At 41.9% G+C, this 22618-nt stretch overlaps 1 protein-coding gene across 1 annotated transcript in view; it reads left to right on the top strand.

The window, feature by feature from the left end:
- The window catches only part of LOC126284828 (hatching enzyme 1.2-like), a 116989-nt gene that overhangs the window by 12512 nt on the left and 81859 nt on the right, over nucleotides 1-22618 (top strand). Inside the window, exon 2 of the mRNA XM_049984050.1 lies at nucleotides 17876-18066. Coding sequence (XP_049840007.1) covers nucleotides 17880-18066 — 187 coding nt within the window. The 5' untranslated portion in view covers nucleotides 17876-17879. The remainder of the gene's footprint in view (nucleotides 1-17875; nucleotides 18067-22618) is intronic.

A 22618-nucleotide genomic window follows, 5' to 3' on the forward strand; every position in this document is an offset into this window, starting at 1 on the left:
TGTGCTTCCTGTTCCTCCGCTAATCGTGACGTAACCAGCCTGTCTTACGTCAAGGTGGTTGAACTCTGTAAAAAAATTTAATGCTTGGTACCCGTATTACTCTGTACCGTAACAGCACAAAATCCTGCACCGGCAACATTTTCGTAATTATGGAAGACTATAGATGCAGCATGGCCCACCATATCTGCGGGAAACTTCCAACGGCTTACTGAGTCTACACCACCCCGAGATGCTGCATTACAGAGGGCAAAAGGAAGTCAGACGCGATATTAGAAGGTATTCCATGACTTTTGTCTCCTCAGAGTAAGTCAATAAAAACGCTTCTTCCTATACCTGATTCCTACCCCCCTCCCTGTTCCCGTTATGGTGTATGTGCATTTCCTAAAGAATCTTAGGTGATTCTTTATCCTAAGCCTGTAATGTCAGATTCGCCAATACTGTATGTTGTTATCTCCTATCTGTACGAGTTACGATTGGTTTACGACTGTCGCAACATGTTACCCCTGTCCTTTCTTCATACCATCCCAACAGCCTCGAATGAAACATGTGATATATTGATAATTATTTTTATTCAGTTTTGACTATTGTTTTAATGTTACGTATAGGTGTTTCCTCCTATTGACTGCACATTTCTTCAAACACTATTTTCCTATTAATTTATCCGTCTACTCTTAACGTTCCAGTATGACTATAATGTCACTAGAATCACACAACGATGCCTCCTGGTGGCAAGTGTTGGTGGTTAGTTGAGTACCAATGTCGATAATGTGATTATGTGACGTGCACGTCAAAAAAAGTTTTCCGAGAGTTCCGGAAACGTACAGAAAATTGGAATGGAAATCAACATAAACATCATTTCCGCAATTTTTATTCCTAGTGAAAACCACACATTGCATGTTGTGCCACCTTACAGCGAGACCTTCAGAGGTGGTGGTCCAGATTGCTGTACACACCGGTACCTCCGATTCCCAGTATCACGTCCTCTTGCATTGATGCATGCCTGTTTTCGTCGTGCCATACTGTCCACAAGTTCATCAAGGCACTGTTGATCCAGATTGTCCTACGCCTCAACGACGATTCGGTGTGGATCTCTCAGAGTGGCTGGTGGGTCACGTCGTCCATAAACAGCCCTTTTCAATCTATCCCAGGCATGTTCGATAGGGTTCATGTTTGGAGAACATGTTGGCTACTCTATTCGAGCGAGGTCGTTATCCTGAAGGAAGTCATTCACAAGATGTGCACGATGGGGGCGCGAATTGTCGTCCATGAAGACGAAGGCCTCGCCAATATGATGCCGATCGATAGGAGGAAGGCATTCACGGATCGTACAGCCCTTAAGGCGCCTTCCATGACCACCAGCGACGTACGTCGGCCCCACATAATGCCACCTCAAGAAATCAGGAAACGTCCACCTTGCTGCACTCGCTGGACAGTGTGTCTAAGGCGTTCAGCCTGACCGGTTTGCCTCCAAACACGTCTCCGACGACAGTCTGGTTGAAGGCAAATGCGAAACTCATCGGTGAAGAGACCGTGATGCTAATCCTGAGTGGTCGATTCGGCATGTTGTGGGGCCATCTGTACTGCGCTGCATGATCTCGTGGTCACTGAGATGGACCTCGCCATGGACGTCGGGAGTGAAGTTGCCCATCACGCAGACTACTGCCCATATTTTCAGTAGCAATACGCGTCCTGTGGCTGCGCGAAAAGCATTGTTCAACGTGGTGGCGTTGCTGTCAGCCATAATCCGTAGGTAGCGGTCCTCCACTGCAGTAGTAGACCTTGGGCGGACTGAGCGAGACACGTCATCGACAGTTCCTGTCTCTCTGCGTGTCCTCCCTGTCCGAACAACATCGCTTTGGTTCACTCCTAGACGCCTGGACACTTTCCTTGTTGAGGGCCCTTTCTGGCACAAAGTAACAATGCAGACGCGGTCGAACCGTGGTATTGACCATCTACGCTTGAGTGATGTACAGACAACACGAGCCGTGTACCTCCTTCCTGGTGGCATGACTGGAACTGATCGGCTGTCGGCCCCCTCTGTCTAATAGGCGCTGCTCATGCCTGGTTGTTTACATCTTTGGGCGGATTTAGTGACATCTCTGAACAGTCAAAGGGACTGTGTCTATGATATAATATCCATAGTCAACGACTATCTTCAGGACTCCTGGGAACCGGGTGATGCAAAACTTTTTTTGATGTGTGTATAATACGTACCGCATTTCAGCAACACCACGAATCCTCAGTCACCCGTCCTCTAGAAATTATGGATTTTTTTTCTTCTAGTCTCTTTGAGTTTAATCGCTCACCATATCACGCCGTTTCTGCTTTCATAAAACCTCTTGTCCCACACGATAACAAGCACATTCAAATAATGCTCGGTTTTATAAGCTTTTGTCAGCAAATAAAGTCTCCGTAGTTGGGGCACACCTGGAGTTGCTTCTACAGCTGTCGATTGACTCTCCATACAAAATAAACGTGTGTGTATGTGTGTCTGAGAAAAGATAGATAGATGGAGAGACAGAGAGAGAGAGAGAGAGAGAGAGAGAGAAAGAAAGAGAGGGAGGGAGAGAGAACGATGGGGGAGGGGCTTCTTTAATTTAGCAGCGCTACATCCATATGCATGCTCTGCAAACCACTGTGATGTGCATGCCCGAGGCTAGGTCCCATTGTACCAGCCCAGCTGTTACGGCTTTCTTCCGTTCCATTCGTGCAAGGAGCGCAGGAAGAACGACTCTTTCAATATCGAAGTGCGCACTGTAATCATTCCAATCTTTTCCACACGATCCCTACGTTAGCGGTACATAGAGGGTTGTAGAGAATTTCTAGATTCTGCATTTACAGCTGTTTCTTGAAACTTGGTAAGTTTTCTCGAAAGAGTGCATTTATCTTCAACTGCTTGCAAGTTCTGTTTCTCCAGTATTTCTGTGGCACGCTTCTAAGGAGCAGACAAACCAGCGACAAACTGTGTCGCCTTCTCTGTATATGTTCAATATGCCTGTCAGTCCTATTTGGTATGGTTCCTACACACTTGAGCGATATTCTAGGATGAATCACATGAATGTTTTTAAGCATTCTCCTTTGCAGTGTGACTGCTTATCCCTAGTATTCTACCAATTTTTCTTTTTTTCTTTCTTGTGGTGGCTTCACCGCTGCGTGCAAGCCTTTATAGGTGACGCTATATAGGCGACTAGCGTGTCGGTGATGATGAAATAATGAAGACGACAACTCAACACACAGTCCCCGAGTGGAGAACATCCTCGATTCGGCCGGGAATCGAATCCGGGCCACTTCGGTTCTCAACATTCATGGTGGTGTCTGTTTGTTCTATATCGTGTCTCCCTACCACTTTGGCGCAACGACGCTCTGAGCGTGTTTTTTTAGGGAATTAACTAGTTTGAACCTGGGACCTGTTGCAAGTAAGGAGACGCCAGATCACACATGACATGTAGAATTAAGAAGAGTTCAGTGAGACTAGCGATGATATAACCAAATACTAAATGATCTCAGCGTCAGCTCCACTGCATTCCCTGTAAAAGAATCTTAATGCTAACTAAATTTAGAGGAAAGGGTTCAAGGCTGTCCTATTTTTAGTAAGCTGCTAAAATAACGTCGAAAAAGCAGTTCAGTTTACCACTGGAAATTTTATTCTACTCACAAAACATCGTTTATAAATTGCACTATTGATAAAAGGAAATGTTTTAATACAGGATGGTAAAAACCAACTGCGTTCAACAAAAATGTGAACAAATATTCCCTAAATGGGTTTCCACGTTCTACAATCGATCGAAGGATGACTTATGCCATATCACATCTATAATCTAGGTTTAATTTAAGTTTCACAAAAGAGAAAACTATCAAAATGGTCTACAGTGACCCTCAATTATCTTTAATTACTTATTTAACTTGTCGTAAATTACAGTGGCTGATGTGGCTTCTCAATAACTATATAAAAGAAAAATCATCGCGATTCAGATCTGTTCTTCAAGTGGCAAATGTGAACACCATGAGTTGTAATTAACGATCGATACTAGTATTACGCAAAAAATGGGTGTAACAGATGAGACTTCTGCAGTTCTGAGTGAAGCTTTATGCGCTCAAATATGCGGCATCGCGTGCGTTCATTACCTTGTCGGTGTTTAGGCAGCGTCAGGGCGACAGCGGCCGGCGCAGCAGCCATCCAGCTCGCCGTCTCGGAACTAACTCTTTCCTAACTTCTCCTTACTACAATTTAACGAAGTTAGTTTAAAAAACTATCTGGCTGTGTTTTCATCTGACCAATTAGGGTCTCAATGTTAACCTTAAGCTCCGCCTACAAAAATTCTGTCTATCCAATGAGAAACGTTATACTTTTCGTGGTGGGGCAATGTTTTTAAAGTTTGCAACGTAACAGAGATGCTAAAAAGTCTCTCGCTAAAACCTGCAGCTGGTGTGGTTCTTTTAGCGTTATCGTAAGATCTATACTGTTCTTCTGCAGGGCTCTATCTTTTAACATGGGCTGAGGGGTGGTCCTTGACGTACCTGAGACGCGAAAAAGTCTAACGCTAAAACTTGCGGGTGGCAGTGGCCCTTTTTGTGTTATCGTAAGATGTATACTGTTTTTCTGGAGGGCTCTAGCTTTTAACATGGGCTGGGGGTGGTCCTTGACGTAACAGGGACGCGAAAAAGCCTCACGCTAAAACGTGCGGGTGGTAGACTTAGCGGTAGGCTGGGGGCGTGGGTGTCCAGTTCGTCTCTTATCGTAGGGCCTTCTAGCTTAACACGGTTCTGCTCTCGGCTTCTGTCCTCGTTTCTCCCCTCGGAACTGCGTCTGCCTCACGGTGGGAAGGTACGACATGCATTTAGGCATTCTTGTGTTATTCTGTGGTATTCCATTTGCTCACTCGTTACTCGTATTACTTTGGTTAATTTAATGTCACGATTTATTCGGAGCTATGTGACATACTACTGGATTTGCTTATCATGTCAGGGTTTTCATGGAAGGTGTTGGATTTACCTGACACCTTACATGGTGGGCATCCAGCCGCACTGACCCCGTAACTACCAAGGCGGAAACTCTAACAATGAATCCAGGTCTGTCACCTGTTTTACCTAGGGGTTAACGCATGCCATCTTTCCATTTCATACCAACACACCCGTGTATTTGTCTGAGTTGGCCGTTTATGATTGTGACTCGTCGATACTGCAGTCATAGGATACTAAGTTTCTTCTTGCTCTGACGTGCACAATTTTGCATCCTTAAACATTTAAAATAAAGGAAGTGTTATAAAGCGAAAGTGAAAATTTGTGCAGCTTATTCAGACATTTCTTCGTTGTAGAGAACATATCACCACCCTTTGAACTTAATTTTTGCACTGAAGTTAGGCAATGATTGAATCGTTGTCTAAGTCAGTCAAAAATTATTCCGGTGTCTAAATTTTGTTGCCTACTGTTCAGCCACGTTATTTTGTTCTATGCTAGGTATTACTAATTTATATTTTTATATTCTTCCACATTATAATTAAAAATGTCAAGAGAAGAATATTTTTATACTATTATTAATCTTTAATTATTTTCTTTCTTTATTTAAGTGTTAAGTTTTTTTTTAAGAAGTTTGTTTTCGAAAGTGAGGAGTCTTTCACATCGATTTTCTTAGAAATATTGTTTTTATAAATTTAGTAATTAAGTAAAATCTATTCCTAACACATTTTCTAAAAATCATATGCAAGTAAAATGTTTTTGTTTCGAGACACTCATTTCAATATTGTTACACTAACAAATAAGAATTATTTCCAAGAATTGCTTTGACAAAGAAATATACATACACAAGTATTGATATATTATCCTAACAAATGGTACAAATGTTAAAAAATTGTTTTGACAAAGAAATATACATACACACATTTTGAGGTATTATCCTAATAAATGGTACAAATGTTAAAGAAAGGGAAAACATCCAACAAGAATATTTTTTATTCTTTGTTTTTATAAGGAGAAAATAAGTAAAATATAGTTACTATTTTATTTTTATGAGGAGTAAATAAGTGGCGTATTGTTTCTTTATATACTGTCCGTTTCAGAACTAATGACTTATTTTTATTGATAGACTATTCTTCATTTAAGTCCATAGTCAATGACTGTAATTTTGTAGTTTATTAGCTGTCTGGTGTGCTTAACTTATTTAGTTTTTCACATGTTTCTTGTGCACAATTCCTACATCACATACTTTGATTTCACTCGTTCACACAATCCTATGAATATTTAAGCATGAGGTTGGCGAATGTTTTGTTTTTGCACGAAGGTGATGGACTTGAGCGAGATGGATGTGGACAAGTATTTGATGTACAGCTTCGTTCATCGTTCCTTGTTGGCTTTGCAAGTGTGTGTTGCTGTTGTGGAGGTCCCATAATGGAATGGAGCTGTGAGTGCAGAATCTCGTGGTTTACTGGCTTTGTATGCGTGAAAGTCATCGTTATATGTCGCTGAAAGCGGTCGTTTTTCGTTGTAATACTTCGCAGACGACTATTTTATAATAGGATAGGGATTTGGGAAGGTATGTCGTCTATTCTTCACCCATCTTCTTTCTTGGTCTCAATCTTGCGAATCTTCAACTTCTGTTCTTCCTGCTTTTTCTCTGCTTCTTACTTGCTTCTTGGTTCTTCTCTGGGCAGGATATGGAAATATTTATTGATAACTAGTCGCTTTGAAGTTCTCCTCCTAGTAACAGTTTGATAAGTTGTTTGGGCGTGTCATTTTTACTTTGTGGAAGTTTTCTTCAGTTTCGTGCATCAGCGTGCTCTTTAATAGCAGTAGTGTGACTTTTACGCATATTTTTTGCCAGCGGTGGCTTGCCCAAGCGGTCTTCTCGTCCGGCCGTTTTTTGCTCGCTCCGTTCATTCGGGGCTCAGAGACCCTTCCGGCGTTCGCCGTCCCAACGCCGTCCCGCCGCGTCTCAGCAGGGGTCTGTCACTGTGCGGCTCGGTGTTCCATCCCAGCGGGGTTCCTCCTAGCGGCAAATTTATTGCCCACTTTCGCTGCAAGGGCTCTCTGTTAGTTTCACTGTCCCTTCCCTTCTCTCAACGCTCCTGCTATGTAGGAATCCTGTCTTGCTAATTACGTCCTTTTCTTTCTTGATACATCTCGCGTTGCAACTTGTGGGTAGTTGCATCTCTTCCTTGCTGGAGTTTTTACAATGGTTCTTACAAAACTTTTACTGATAATCATCTAACATATGTCTAGTATCTACTTGTTTTACGCCTTCTTAAAAATCTTTACAAATTTCGGCGCCCTTTCCATGTTAAAATTCTCAGATATTTGGAGTGTTAAAGTCTACTCAAGAATCCTCAAATTCGTTTTTTATTTTTGTGTAGTGTCGTAGTGTATAGCATATTAGTATTTCATGCTGTTAGACTATCTACGCTTTATCCCTTCACCTTAAGCTATGGTACTGTTTGTGTTATTATTGAAATTACTTTCTTTTTCCCACCTTCCTCTCTCTTCATTCTTCTTTCTCCTGACGATCTTATCTGCAACATAATCTTGAAATATTGTGCTGATTATTTACCAGTAATAAAAGTAATCTTCAAACTTCTACTGAAAGTGTTTAATACTGCCAGTCATAAGTAAAAATACCTCTGCTTCATCTCGTAAAATACCCTCTAATTCTCTTTTACTGTGTTCCGAAATACCGTGAACTTCTTGTAATTTTTTGACGATTTCTTTATGGACTTCCAACATGAGTTGAGGCGATTTCTTCTTTTGTGCATACCATTCTAATTCTTCATCCTCTTTATCTCACATCATTCTTAATTGTTTGTTAATAACTGGTATTTCTTCTAATTTTAGCTTTTGCTCAAAGAGAAGTGTGACATTCCCGAATGTTACGCTACCTTTCCCCATATCTATTATCGCTCATCTCTCATTTAAAAAATCTGCACCTATAATCAAATCTACAGTTAGTTTAGGTATAATCACGAAGTTGACTTCGATCTTTTGACCTTGGCACGAAAGAGTTAATCTTGTTTGTCTCGTAACTTCCGCATCATTGTTTCTAATAGGACCTCTTACTTTAATCTTACGTGTTTTCAGAACTGGCAATTCCTCATTGGCATTACACTGCATGAATATATTTTCTGACATCGCAGTCAGTTCACTTCCGCTATCAATTACAATATTGGCTGGGATATGCTTTACCATGGCCTTCACAATTGGTTGAATTTGAAAGGGTTGGTTCTGTTCTTCTTCCTCTTGCATCAACGAATCCTCCATTGAATCATACATGAGTCTTTTTAGGAATTTCCCTTGTGAATTCGAACTTTCTGTAGGATAAGCTTCGACTGGTACTTCTCTCTCTTTTATTTCTTCTTCTCTATTTCTTCCTTCATTTACGCTTTCTTTTACATCCTCTACTTTTTCCTCATCCTTGTCTATCTTCTTCTTCGTCGCTGCTTGCACATACTCGCATCTAAATGCACTAATTATCGCTTCATAACTTCCTTCCTTATATACGTTGGGTTGTGTGCCCACTTGTAACTTATTTTCAACTTCTGTCGACTGCGCATTATCCTCATTGAATTCTCTTTCCCTGGTTTCCATCTCAAATAGCTCTGCAATACTCATTACTTCGTCCTTTCGTCCTACATTCGTTGTGCATGCCTCTGGTAATTCATCTCCCTCGTCAGTATTCTCCCAATTAATTTCGTCCTAACACGATATTGTTATTTTCCTGTCTTCGTTCTCATCTGGTCCCTGCGGATTTGTTTCTTCCTTCTTCTCTTGTCGTGATAAGATTCTTACTTCTCTGTTCAAGGTGCTGCAATTGTCCTGGGTCGGTGCGTCATTCTCTTTGGCATGGGCGCTTAGCTGTCAAATCGAACTTTTATTGGGGTTTGGTGGTCTTAGCTCCACGTCTTCTATCTGTATTCGCTTCTCTTGTTCAGCTTGTTGATAGTGGTTTCTTGATTGATAATTTGTCGGTCTATTGGTTCTCCAGTACCTGTTCCGGTTGTCGTTATTCCGTCTGTAATAGTTGTTGCCGTTCCTGGGTGAATTATAGTTATTGCCATATTCTCTTCTAAGCCCATAACCGGTTCTTTGTTGAAATCTTTTCTGGTTTCTTGGTGCAAAGTTATCACGTGGTTCGTAACTGTTTCTTCGCTCTTCTAAGTCCATAACCGGTTCTTTGTTGAAATCTTTTCTGGTTTCTTGGTGCAAAGTTATCACGTGGTTCGTAACTGTTTTTTCGTACTGTGTCTTGTGGATTCCACTGCTTTTTTGCTTTCGTTTTCACGTGCGCTTCGTCTTTTTCTTGCATCATCTTCCGAGAGTATGAACTCTAGTTCCCTTAGAATACCTTTAAATGCTTCGACGTCATTGCCTCCGCGACCTACTAATGATTGCTGGTATTTCAATGGTAGCTTCATCGCGCATAATTTAATCAACTCTCCGTCACTGTATGGTACATCTAAGCATTGATTTTTGTTTGCCATTACTTCGAAAAATTTCACGGGACTTTTCTCTCCTGAATTTTCAAAATATGGGTTCTGTAATAATTCGTACTTCACTCTGTTTTGTGCTTCACTGGACCAATATCGTGAGAGAAACTTCTTTCTGAAATCTTCGTACGATCGGCATGTCGCTGCAACATTCTGCATGGTTTCTGCGACTGTTCCTAACATGTGTGCACATATAAAGTCTAATTTGTGTGCTAGCGTCCAGTGTTCTTGTAATCCTACTCGGAATTGATCAATAAAAGTTCGTGGATGTAATGAGTTTCCTTCTCGAAAGTGTTGAAATTTTCTAACTGTGAGGAAATGATCGTTGTCGTACTTCGTCATAGTTCCATATGAAATTCGCGATTCTTCGCCACTTTTGTTTCTGATCATTTCTCTCGTCGTTCTTTCCGGTTGTGGTAGACCCATTGGATATTGTCCACTGTAACTTTCGCGTACCCGCGGTGCAGGCTGTCTGATTTCACGTATGTTACTTTCCGCCTGTGATTGGAATCGCAAATGCGTAATATCTTCGTTAATTGTTTGTTTTTCCGGTGCTGTTACAGATACGGATATGGTTGCAGACTCTGTGCTTGTTCGATGCTGTTCACTACGCTCTTCAATGGTTTGCAACAACTCTGCTCGCAATTTCTGAAATTGTCGCTTCGTTTGCGCTTCTATTTTGACTATGCGATTATCATATCTTTTCAGAGCTGCTTTTGTGATACATTTGTGTAACACACTGTTTTCAACAATTTCACGTGCTGTACCTGCTGCTTGTCTAGTAATTACGTTTATCTGTTTCTTTAGTTTCTTGACTTCTCCCTGGGTGTTGTTACGTAATGTTTTGATCTCGTCCTGAGTGTCATTACGCAATGTTTGTACGTCCGCTTGTACCTTGTCAATGTCTGTTCTCAATTGATTGTGACCTGTTATTAAGTTTCCTATCACTTCTCGAGATTCTTTTGCCTCATTTTCAATATGACTTAGGTGTAACTGAATTTTTATGTTTTGTTCTTTAATCTCACGCATTTGTCTCGTGGTTTCCGCATTCTGAATTTTAATTTGTTTCGCAATTTCTTTATTTTGCCTTGTCATGGTTTCCGTAATTTGTTGTAATAATTCTGCCAGATTGGTGGGTCCTATTGCCTTTTCTTCCGACGTCCTACGCTCTGTGTTTTCGCCCAAGTGTTGGTTCGCAATCGATTGCATTGAACTGTGCTGTGACACGTTTCTGCTCGCATTCCTTGTACTCTGTGGTGAGGGAGCTCTGATTACTTGTACTATGGGTTCTACGTATTCAAGACGCAAGTTAGAATCCTCATCGACTGCCTCTCTACTTTCCTGCTCCTCTGTCGTATGCTGACCTAGGTTTTCTGTGCCTTGGCGTACATTATCCTCGTTATGGTGCGTTATCTGTCCTACTTCTCACGATACTGCATCGTCTGTTGTACTGTCCTCTATTCTCTGTCGATTTTCATGCTGGGTCTCTACCTCAATTCGGTCAAGGTCTCGATCTGCCATTGCTAATCTTTCCGAATCCCTTATTTTCTGTTTTAAAAGCAATTCAAGTGCCCTACTTCACGTCAACATGCGCTCACACGATCTCACGCGTTTCATAAACTTTTTGTTCAGACGACTTGACACTACTAAGACTGACAATCCATTCACTTACTTGTTGGGTCAGAACGAACTTGTCAACGATGTATCCGCCACCTGCGCGCTTGCATTGGAGAGAAAACTTAATTCTAACAATTTTCAAAATTCATAACTTAATTATGCTATTGTTTCTGGTAGAATGTCTTTCTTGAATACTTTTACTATCTATCGCTGCAGCTACTGTTTTCGACTATGTATAACTTTAGAAAAGAAATTTTTTTTTTCTACGAAAATTTTTCAGCAGGTATTTTTCTGACCTATTTAGGCATGTGGTCGACCTTCAATCATGGTATTTTACCATCCTGGCAGGGTCGCCATTTTCTAAACATTCATGGTGGTGTCTGTTTGTTCTATATCGTGTCTCCCTACCACTTTGGCGCAACGACGCTCTGAGCGTGTTTTTTTAGGGAATTAACTAGTTTGAACCTGGGACCTGTTGCTGGTAAGGAGACGCCAGATCACACATGACATGTAGAATTAAGAAGAGTTCAGTGAGACTAGCGATGATATAACCAAATACTAAATGATCTCAGCGTCAGCTCCACTGCATTCCCTGTAAAAGAATCTTAATACTAACTAAATTTAGAGGAAAGGGTTCAAGGCTTTCCTATTTTTAGTTAGCTGGTAAAATAACGTCGAAAAAGCAGTTAAGTTTACCATTGGAAATTTTATTCTACTCACAAAACATCGTTTATAAATTGCACTATTGATAAAAGGAAATGTTTTAATATAGGATGGTAAAAAACAACTGCGTTCAACAAAAATGTGAACAAATATTCCCGGAATGGGTTTCCACGTTCTACAATCGATCGAAGGATGACTTATGCCATATCACATCTATAATCTAGGTTTAATTTAAGTTTCACAAAAGAGAAAACTATCAAAATGGTCTACAGTGACCCTCAATTATCTTTAATTACTTATTTAACTTGTCGTAAACTACAGTGGCTGATGTGGCTTCTCAATAACTATATAAAAGAAAAATCATCGCGATTCAGATCTGTTCTTCAAGTGGCAAATGTGATCACCATGAGTTGTAATTAACGATCGATACTAGTATTACGCAAAAAAAGGGGTGTAACAGATGAGACTTCTGCAGTTCTGAGTGAAGCTTTATGCGCTCAAATATGCGGCATCGCGTGCGTTCATTACCTTGTCGGTGTTTAGGCAGCGTCAGGGCGACAGCGGCCGGCGCAGCAGCCATCCAGCTCGCCGTCTCGGAACTAACTCTTTCCTAACTTCTCCTTACTACAATTTACCGAAGTTAGTTTAAAAAAACTATCTGGCTGTGTTTTCATCTGACCAATTAGGGTCTCAATGTTAACCTTAAGCTCCGCCTACAAAAATTCTGTCTATCCAATGAGAAACGTTATACTTTTCGTGGTGGGGCAATGTTTTTAAAGTTTGCAACGTAACAGAGACGCTAAAAAGTCTCTCGCTAAAACCTGCAGCTGGTGTGGTTCTTTTAGCGTTATCGTAAGATCTATACTGTTCTTCTGCAGGGCTCTATCTTTTAACATGGGCTGAGGGGTGGTCCTTGACGTACCTGAGACGCGAAAAAGTCTCACGCTAAAACTTGCGGGTGGCAGTGGCCCTTTTTGTGTTATCGTAAGATGTATACTGTTTTTCTGGAGGGCTCTAGCTTTTAACATGGGCTGGGGGTGGTCCTTGACGTAACAGGGACGCGAAAAAGCCTCACGCTAAAACGTGCGGGTGGTAGACTTAGCGGTAGGCTAGCGACGTGGGTGTCCACTCCGTCCGTTATCATAGGGCCTTCTAGCTTAACACGGTTCTGCTCTCGTCTTCTGTCCTCGTTTCTCCCCTTGGAACTGCGTCTGCGTCTGCCTCACGGTGGGAAGGTACGACAGGCATTTAGGCATTCTTGTGTTAGTCTGTGGTATTCCATTTGCTCACTCGTTACTCGTATTACTTTGGTTAATTTAATGTCGCGATTTATTCGGAGCTATGTGACATACTACTGGATTTGCTTATCATGTCAGGGTTTTCATGGAAGGTGTTGGATTTACCTGACACCTTACATGGTGGGCCTCCAGCTGCACTGACCCCGTAACTACCGAGGCGGAAACTCTAACAATGAATCCAGGTCTGTCACCTGTTTTACCTAGGGGTTAACGCATGCCATCTTTCCATTTCATACCGACACACCCGTGTATTTCGTTTGAGTTGGCCGTTTCTGATTGTGACTCGTCGATACTGCAGTCATAGGATACTAAGATTCTTCTTGCTCTGACGTGCACAATTTTGCATCCCTAAACATTTAAAATAAAGGAAGTCTTATAAAGGCGAAAGTGAAAATTTGTGCAGCTTATTCAGACATTTCTTCGTTGTAGAGAACTGCGTCGTCCGCGAAAAGTCTGAGGTTACTACACACCTCAAGAGTTTACTAAAATGACTTCTTATAGTGCACCAATTGAGGTTTGCACAATATCTTATCAAGAATACAGACATAATGCCTTCTGAAAACAAGAACGAATTTAGTTAGTTACAAACAAACATTACAAAACAGAGCAAGCTGTCATCTAAGTGTAAATGTTGAAAACAAAAGGAGTGAGATACCTTTCTCTCGTCGTGATGGTTATCAGCCTCTAGTCGCACGTCCGATGAGTTCCTCTACTCTGAGTCGCATGCTCCGTATGAGAGCATCAAGTTTATCTTGGGATGTGAGGTCAGTTGCAGCTTCAGTGAGGTCCCGAATATCGTCTGGTGTATTCGAATGCTGTGCAGTGACCGCTTTCAAGAAGTCCCATGCAGGCTCAATTGCGTTTCTGTCTGGGAATTGTGCTGACCAATGCGTTGTGTTGATGCGGCATGTTTGAAGATGCCGATACCTGCTGGAATACCCTACGATGTTGCATTGTCATCGACTAGGATGAAGATGTCACCAACTTCACGTCCGCAGGGCCTTACAATCCTTTGTAGACTCTTGCAGGTCTCGGGGACGCGTCAAACTGCTGTAGACGGGAATTAGAGTTGTCCGCCATCCCGTCATTATTGCCGCCCAGAAACTGACACTTCCGCCTGCAAACGGATGGACTCGCTGAATGTACCGGCGTTCCTGGTGCCGTCTAGTGCTTTTACAGGCCCTAACACGTCCAGTGTAGGAAGATACAAGGTGACTTAGACGAAATTTCCAGTTGGTGTAATGAATGGCAGCTAACCCTAAATGCGGAAAAATTTAAGTTAATGCGGGTGAGTAGGAAGATCAAACCTGTACTGTCGGTACAGTGCTACTAGTGTGTTGCTTGACAAAGTCAAGTCGTTTAGACATCTGTGCGTGGCGTTGCAGAGCGATTTGAGGTGGGACGCGCGTGTGAGAATGCGTTAGGGAAGCCGGTGGTCGACTTCGGTTTGTTGGCAGAATTATAGGAAAGAGTGGTTCACCTGCAAAGCAGACCGCATTCAGGACCCTGGTGTGGCCTATACTTGAATACTACTCGAGTGTTTGGGATCCGTAACATCGAAGCAATTCAGAGGTGGTGTGATGGATTTGTTACCGGTAGATTCGAACAACACGTAAGTGTTACGAAGATGCTTCGGGAACTCAAATGGGCACCCTAGGAGGGAAGGCTACGCTCTTTTCCAGAAACGCTATTGAGGAAATTTAGAGAACCGGCATTTGAAGCTGACTGCCGAATGATTCTACTCCGCCAACATACATTGTACGTAAGGATCACGAAGACAAGATACGAGACATTAGGGCCTACATGGAGGCATATAGATAGTCGCTTTTCCTTCGCTCTGTTTGCAGGTAGAACAGAAAAGGAAATGATAAGTAGTGGTAGAGAATGCCCCCCTCACCACGCACCATTTGGTGGCTCGCGGAGTATCGCTCTAGATGTAGAAGTAGATGCAGATGTAGTGTCCGGTCGCAAACCAGTCATGGCCTCGTCAACAAACATGACATTACTCTATTCTGCATTGGTACAATGTTGATGTGCAAGAGCCCACATCCTTCGACTGCGTCGGTTCCGTTGGTCCAGCGCAAATCTTATCGGGAATGAAGACCACCCTGATGCAATCTTCTACGCACTGTTTGGTCTGAGATACGAATCCCTGTTGCCCAGTAGAAGTAATTTCAAATATTTCTGGCTGTCGATGTGGGGCACTGTGAGCCGATGGTTGGAGGAAACGTTGCTGCACTGATGTTGTCACATTTCCCCTCTCTCTCTGTACTTTCTCCACGTCTTAGGCACACCGCTTTGAGTGATCTGTAACCGACTGGCAACATCTTGCTGTCTCTGACCTGCTGAAAGTAAAGCAACTACCCTGACTCTATCAGAATGTTGTATGCATCTACGTGGCATGTTCCTGCAGTGCTGAACACAAACTGAAGGAAGCAGTTGTTGGTATTGGACCGCAGCGGCAGCGGTTTGTTTACATGACTGGGAAACGGCCGCAAAGCGCGCCAGTAGCAAGCACCGTCCAGCATACAGGCAGTTAATGGAAGAGGCCTTACCCACACCGTTTGGTACAATTGAAAATCCACCCACTTCTCCTTCTGAAATTAGGAAGATAATAAACTCTCTCAAGAATAAAAGCTCACATGGAATTGATGGCATTTGCAGCAGGACAATAAAAGCTTGTTCCCAAGAAATAAGTGGGATTCTTAGCAACATATGTAATAGCTCTCTGAAGCAGAGTATTTTCCCAGATAGACTGAAGTATGCCATTGTTATACCACTGCGTAAAAAAAGGGGATACGACTTATGTCAACAACTACCGCCCAATCTCTCTTCTGACTGCCTTACCCAAAATTCTTGAAAAATTAATGTATTGTAGAGTAGCTTCACACCTTTCTAAAAATAAAGTTTTAGCAAAATGTCAGTTTGGTTTCCAGAAGGGTTTTTCAACGGAAAATACTACATATACTTTCACTAATGAAATATTAAATGCTCTGAGTAACCGGAAGTGACCCGTTGGGATTTTTTGTGATCTATCAAAGGTTTTTGATTGTGTAAATCATGGAATACTTCTAGATAAGCTCAAGTAGTGTGGTATGAATGGGACAGTGCTCCAAATGGTTTAAATCATACCTAACTGGAAGAGAGCAGAAAGTTGAAATAAACAGTTCACATAATATGCAAAAAAACTGGTAATTTCTCAAACTGGAGAACAATCAGGAATGGGGTGCCGCAAGGTTTGGCCTTGGTTCCTGTCATTGTTCTTAATATATATTAATGACTTGCCATTCTATATTCACGAAGATGCAAAGCTGGTACTTTTTGCTGATGATACAAGTATAGCTATCACACCCAACAGACAAGAATTAACTGGTGAAATTGTAAATGATGTTTTTCAGAAAATAATTAAGTGGTTCTTTGCAAATGGGCTCTCATTGAACTTTGACAAAACACAGTATATACAGTTCCACACAGTAAATGGAATGACACCATTGATAAATATAGACTTCGATCAGAAATCGGTAGCTAAGGTAGAATATTCAAAATTTCTATTTGTATGCATTTATGAGGGATTGAACTGGAAAAAACACCCTGAGGATCTGCTGAAACGTTTGGGTTCAGCTACTTATGCTATTAGGGCCATTGCAAATTTTGGCGACATACATCTGAGTAAATCAGCTTACCACGCTTATTTTCATTCTCTGCTTTCGTATGGCAACATATTCAGGGGTAACTCATCATTCAGTAAAAGAGTGTTCACTGCACAAAAGCGTGTAATCAGAATAATTTCTGGGGCTCATCCAAGATCATCCTGCACACACTTATTTAAAGAGCTAGGGATCTTCACTGTAGTGTATATATATATATATATATATATATATATATATATATATATATATATATATATATATATATTCACTTATGAAATTTGTTATTAACAATCTGAACGAATTCAAAAATAATAGCAGTGTACATGGCTACAACACTAGGAGAAAGGATGATCTTCACTGCTCAAGGTTAAATCTAACTTTGGCTCAGAAGGGGGTAAATTATGCTGCCACAAAAGTCTTTGGTCACTTACCTAATAGCATCAAAAGTCTGACAGATAGCCATATAGCATTTAAAAAGAAATTAAAAGAATTTCTTAATGGCAACTCCTTCTACTCATTAGATGAATTTTTGGAGATAGTAAGTGGGTAATTTCCCAACCCCGGAAAAAAAATTAAAAATATTGGGTGTCATGTGATATTTTGTGTAACGTAATATCTTTTATATACACCTTTTATTAACCCACACGTTCCACTTCATTACGAAGTGTCGTATTCATGATCTATGGAACAAGTACTAATCTAATCTAATCTAATGTAACCGGATAGTGGATGAAGTGCCTAGGTCAACGACGCCTCTATTATTGTAGCCTACATTTTACAATGGTATTCAAAACTTTTGTTGAGCAGTGTATTTATATTGTCTGCAACGACATTACTATCCAGCATGAACAGAAATGGTCCCTACATACTTCCCTGGGATACACCTGAAGTTACTTCTATAATTCGACGCGCAAGTCGCCGAAGTGGCGTCAAATCGAAAGATTTGCACCAGGCGAACGGTCTCCCTGACGGGAGGCCTTCGTCACACGACATTTCATTTTACTTCTACAATGTCGATGTGTCACCAAAAGATCCTCAATCCAGTCCCAATTATCGCTTGAAATCGAAAACGATCATACTTTGGAAAATGAATGCTGTACATGCTATATATGGAACTACTCCTACTATGAAAGTAGTGCCTCCATATTTGCATTTCACTATTTGTGGTATTTTGCAGGGTGATGGATCCTAGGACAGTTTTCCTGCTGATTCAGCTAACGTTGTCACTGATGGATGCTCAAGGAGAACCACTGCAATGTCCCAGCAGGGCCAACAGAAACTGTAGAACCAACGGAAGCAGCAGAACCAACGGAACCAACAGAACTAACAGAACCTACCGTCGAGACTCTACAACAGATGAGGCAAGAGGTATGATTAAAAAAATGTCACTATTTGGTCTGTCACAAGACTACAAATACAGGTAAACATGTAGTAACTTCTTGCGGTCAAAAGAGTGTTGAGAAGGAGGTTTCTGGTTAAAAGAAAAGATAAACACAAGCTGCGCAACTCACGAATGTGGCGCAGAATTAGTTTTGATTCCTTTAGATGCAGATCACAATGGAGTCAAATTTGAGCATTTCAACATTTCTAATCTTTCTTCTGCATTGTTTTGCTGTCGGTTCATCCAGCAGTTTCCAAAGAATGAAGACCTCAAGTCGACAGTGCGATGACAACGTGATACTTTTCACCATCCACCATCGGTAATAGTGTATTACCATGCCAAACTCATAACTACCATTAAGCACATTAAGCACATCAGCATTAACGTCAACAGCAGAAACGAGTCCTCCTGGTTTTATAATTATGCAACCTGTAACGTGCAAATGCGTAAATAGGGAAATATTAAATGTAAAAGAGTTATGAAATGTGGCTTGTTTTCAGACTCCTCTAACCTTTCAAGTAGCCTTTTTTACTGCCTGGTCATGCAGCCTTGTTACTTGGTATTTCTGACAAGCTGAAAAGCTAAAAGTTAATTCTCTTAAATTACCAATGCTGAACATCGTTTGGTTTTGGTGCTCTAATAGCAACCGTTGTGGAAGATTCATTTGTGGACGTTTAAGTCCGCCTGTGAAGTGAACAAATTTATTTCGCACTGCCTGTCCTTTACTTTCCTTAGTATTAGTATGCAGTGTCTTCAGACATGCATGTAGGTCTAAAGAAATGGACACTGCCGACAATCTTCAGCCGTAGCAACCAGACGACTCGCATACTGTAAGCAGTTACACATCGGCTGCACATTTTATTAATGACGTACGAAAATTTGTGCCAAACTGGGACCTGCACTCAGGCTTCTGACATGACGCGAGAGGTCGACTTGGTCACTTTGGCTAATCACTCCAAACCTCCTTATGTCAGAGCGTCCAGGTCCCTTGGTATTCGCACGTTGTGTGACTCCCACAGCAGGGAGAGACGATGTGGCAATCGTCGTTTTTAGCCCGTCTAGGCTACGTTATAAAAATTATTTCGCAATGTCTGTATTCTGTAGTGTCTGCGGTGTACAAAGGGGCGATCAAAAAGTTTCCGTTTGAGAGTACTGCTGCCGCGTATATGAACGTAACGCGAATCCGATGCATGTATATAAGCACCGACAGGTGGTCGAGGGTTTAATGTGGCTCTCGTTTATTTCCGACGTGCGGATGATAAATGCGTAAACGTGAACTCAAAATGGTTCAAATGGCTCTGAGCACTATGGGACTTAACTTCTGAGGTCATCAGTCCCCTAGAACTTAGAACTACTTAAACCTAACTAACCTAAGGACATGACACACATCCATGCCCGAGGCAGGATTCGAACCTGCGACCGTAGCGGTCTCGCCGTTCCAGGCTGTAGCGCCTAGAACCGCTCGGCCATCTCGGCCGGCTAAACGTGACCTACGACGAGGCTATTACCAAATGCGTTCAGACACGACCAACGTGCCGAAGAACAAACACAATTAGACATCCATCGCAGGACAATGAATGTCTATGGGGAACGGTCGTTGTACGCGACGGTACGTGCTGACACCACATGAAACTTGCGTCGAAAGTGCAGACGATACAGCGGTGCCGTCCGTCGTCCCCTCGTCCCAAGAATTTCCAGAGCCAGTCATCCCCGGAAAATGTGATGCTCACCCTGTTCTTTGACTAATGGTGCCCTCTGCTTATTGATTTCAAGGAACCTTGTCTCTACATCACTGGGGAACAGCACTGTGCAACTCTGGCGAAATTACGGCGAGCAATTAAGGCGAAACATCCGGGAAAACTGCGACGAGGGGTGCTGACGATTCATGAGAACGCACATTCCCATACCACAGATCTCGCGACGCCGAAGTTACGCCAACTGAAGCGGCAGACGCTCGAGCACCCACCCTGTAGCCCTGACCTCTCCCCAGGCGACTGTCGCACCTTCGGTGCCTTAAGAATGCCCTGAAGGGTCGACGATCCCTGTCGAGCGACGGTGTCCAGCAGGCAGTTACGGGCTTCTTCATGCAGCAACACAAGGTGTTCTACCGAAAAGGTATTTTCAACGTCGTGCGTCGGTGGGATGATTGACTCATTGTTCACTGCGATTTTGCCTGACTGGAAACCGATTCTGGACCATAGGACCTTCGAACGGAATCTTTTTGACCGCCCGTTGTACTATGCACTGTCGTTCTGACCTGCATACATGTCTGAAAGAGAGCACTGCTGACGACCTACTGCCATGTTACAAAGACGAAATGCATTCGCAGATTGGGAACACGGTTGGATGACAGCTGTACAGTTTATTAGAGACGTATCAAAATTTGTGCCGAACTTGGACTCGAACCCGGACTTCTTGCGCAGCGCCAACTGCCACCTTAACCACTTCGGCTCTCCGTACACGCTTCCCAGCCCGATCCAAACCTCCTTATGCCACAATGTGCACGTTCTCTAGTGCTCGCACGTTTGTGATTCCCGAAGCAGAGAGAGACAATGTTATTGCCGTCGTTTTAGCCCGGCTACGCATGTAATACAATTGTATTTCACGATGTCCGTATTTTACAGTATCTTTGTAGTACTATGCAATGATCTTCAGACATGCATCCAGGTCTGAAGGACAATTTGTCCGTAAAATACAGACATTGTGAAACAGATTTGTATTACATGCCTGTACACGCTATAACGCGTGCGAGTAGTGTTAAGTGGTACTTGTAAGGAACCGCCGTGGGGCGTTGCGAACAGTGTGGTGAGACGGAGGTTAAAATCATTGCATAGCACTAAGCGGGCATCGTAAAATGCAGACATTTGTACCACATGCCTAGACGGGCTTAAACTATGATAATAATGTTATCTCCCCCTGGTGCGGCTATCTCATAATGTGCGAGCTATTAGCGGGCACTCTGGTACACGGAGGTTTGGACCGGTCCGGGGAGCGTACGTGGGTAGCCAAAGTAGGTAACGCGATCCGCTCGTGTTAAGCGAGAAATCCGGGTTTGAGTCTCATTTCGGCACAAAATTTTCATACGTCTCTAAAAAATTGTGGTCCTGGATCACGGGGTCCCGGGTTCGATTCCCGGCCGGATTGGGGATTTCCTCTGCCCGAGACTGCGTGTTTGTGTTGTCTTCATCATTTCATCATCATCATTCGTGACAGTGGCTAGATTGGATTGCGTAGAAACTGGACTGTGTAAAAGTTGGAACTTTATATGGGCATATAATTGGTGCAGTTGGCATTAGTACTGTTTTAACAGCTGATTAAGAAATGACATAATAGTCCCCACTTCTGTCATAATTCTCATGAGACATCGAGACCACACTATATCGACTGTTAGACGAGGAGAATTTTGGTAATGGTTAACTAATCAAGTCCTCTGTATGTAGGCAGTGGCGGAAATGCTTCTGATATTTTCTCTAAACCAAGATTTTGTTTTAGATTTAATTTATCCACTTTTAGCTGTAAAAGATCTCGGACTATCAGACCATCTCTGTCAAATAACAACAGTAAAATCAGGCATCGAATCATTCCCTAAACTACAAGCCTATAAACGACATCTATCAGAAATCAAAATAAAAGATTTTTCAAAAGAACTAGAAAAACAAAGCTGGGATGAAGTGTATAAGGAAACCAATGTGAATATGAAATTCTCCAAATTCTCCACATTGTTTAAATTGAACTTTGAAACAGCATTTCCAAAAGTATGCATGACTGTATCAACATCTCACAAAAACAGATGGATAACAGCAGGTATTAAGAAGTCCTCCCAAACACTTAAACACCTCAGTTCCATGAAAAAGATTCACAATGATCCAGAATTCTTAAATTTCTATCATAGATACAAAAAGATTTATAGGAAGGTGCTGATCGCTGCAAAAAAGTCATTTAATGACAAAATAATATATAATGCAGAGAATAAAAGCAAAGCAGTCTGGGATGTTATAAAAAAGGAAACGGGGAGAGGCAAACAAACGCAGAATAACATTCTGCTAAGGGAGGGGGATAAGGTAATAAATGATCCACAACACTTAGCAAACTATGTAAACGAGCATTTTTCAAGTATTGCAGAGAAGTTACAGCAAAAATTCCCCAAAACAAATATAACACCTGCAAAAATTGTTGCACTAGATACAATGATGTTACTTCCAACCACAGAGAATGAAGTCAATAAAACTGTTCAAAAGCTAAAAAATAAAAAGTCAGAAGGCTTAGATGATGTACCAATGTGTGTACTGAAACAATGCATAGGGATTATACAAGGCCCATTAACAAATATAATAAATGAATCCTTCACATCAGGGACATTTCCAGAGCAGCTAAAACAGGCAAGAGTTGTACCTTTGCTTAAGAAAGGTAATGCAGAAGACATAGAAAATTACCGGCCCATTTCCCTGCTGTCAGCATTCTCAAAAATAATAGAAGCAATTATGAAAGACAGATTAATGAATTATCTGAATAAATACAATCTTTTAAGCAAATCACAGT

The sequence above is a fragment of the Schistocerca gregaria genome, chromosome 1, assembly GCF_023897955.1.
Source record: "Schistocerca gregaria isolate iqSchGreg1 chromosome 1, iqSchGreg1.2, whole genome shotgun sequence".
In the NCBI taxonomy this organism is placed as follows: Eukaryota; Metazoa; Arthropoda; class Insecta; order Orthoptera; family Acrididae; genus Schistocerca; species Schistocerca gregaria.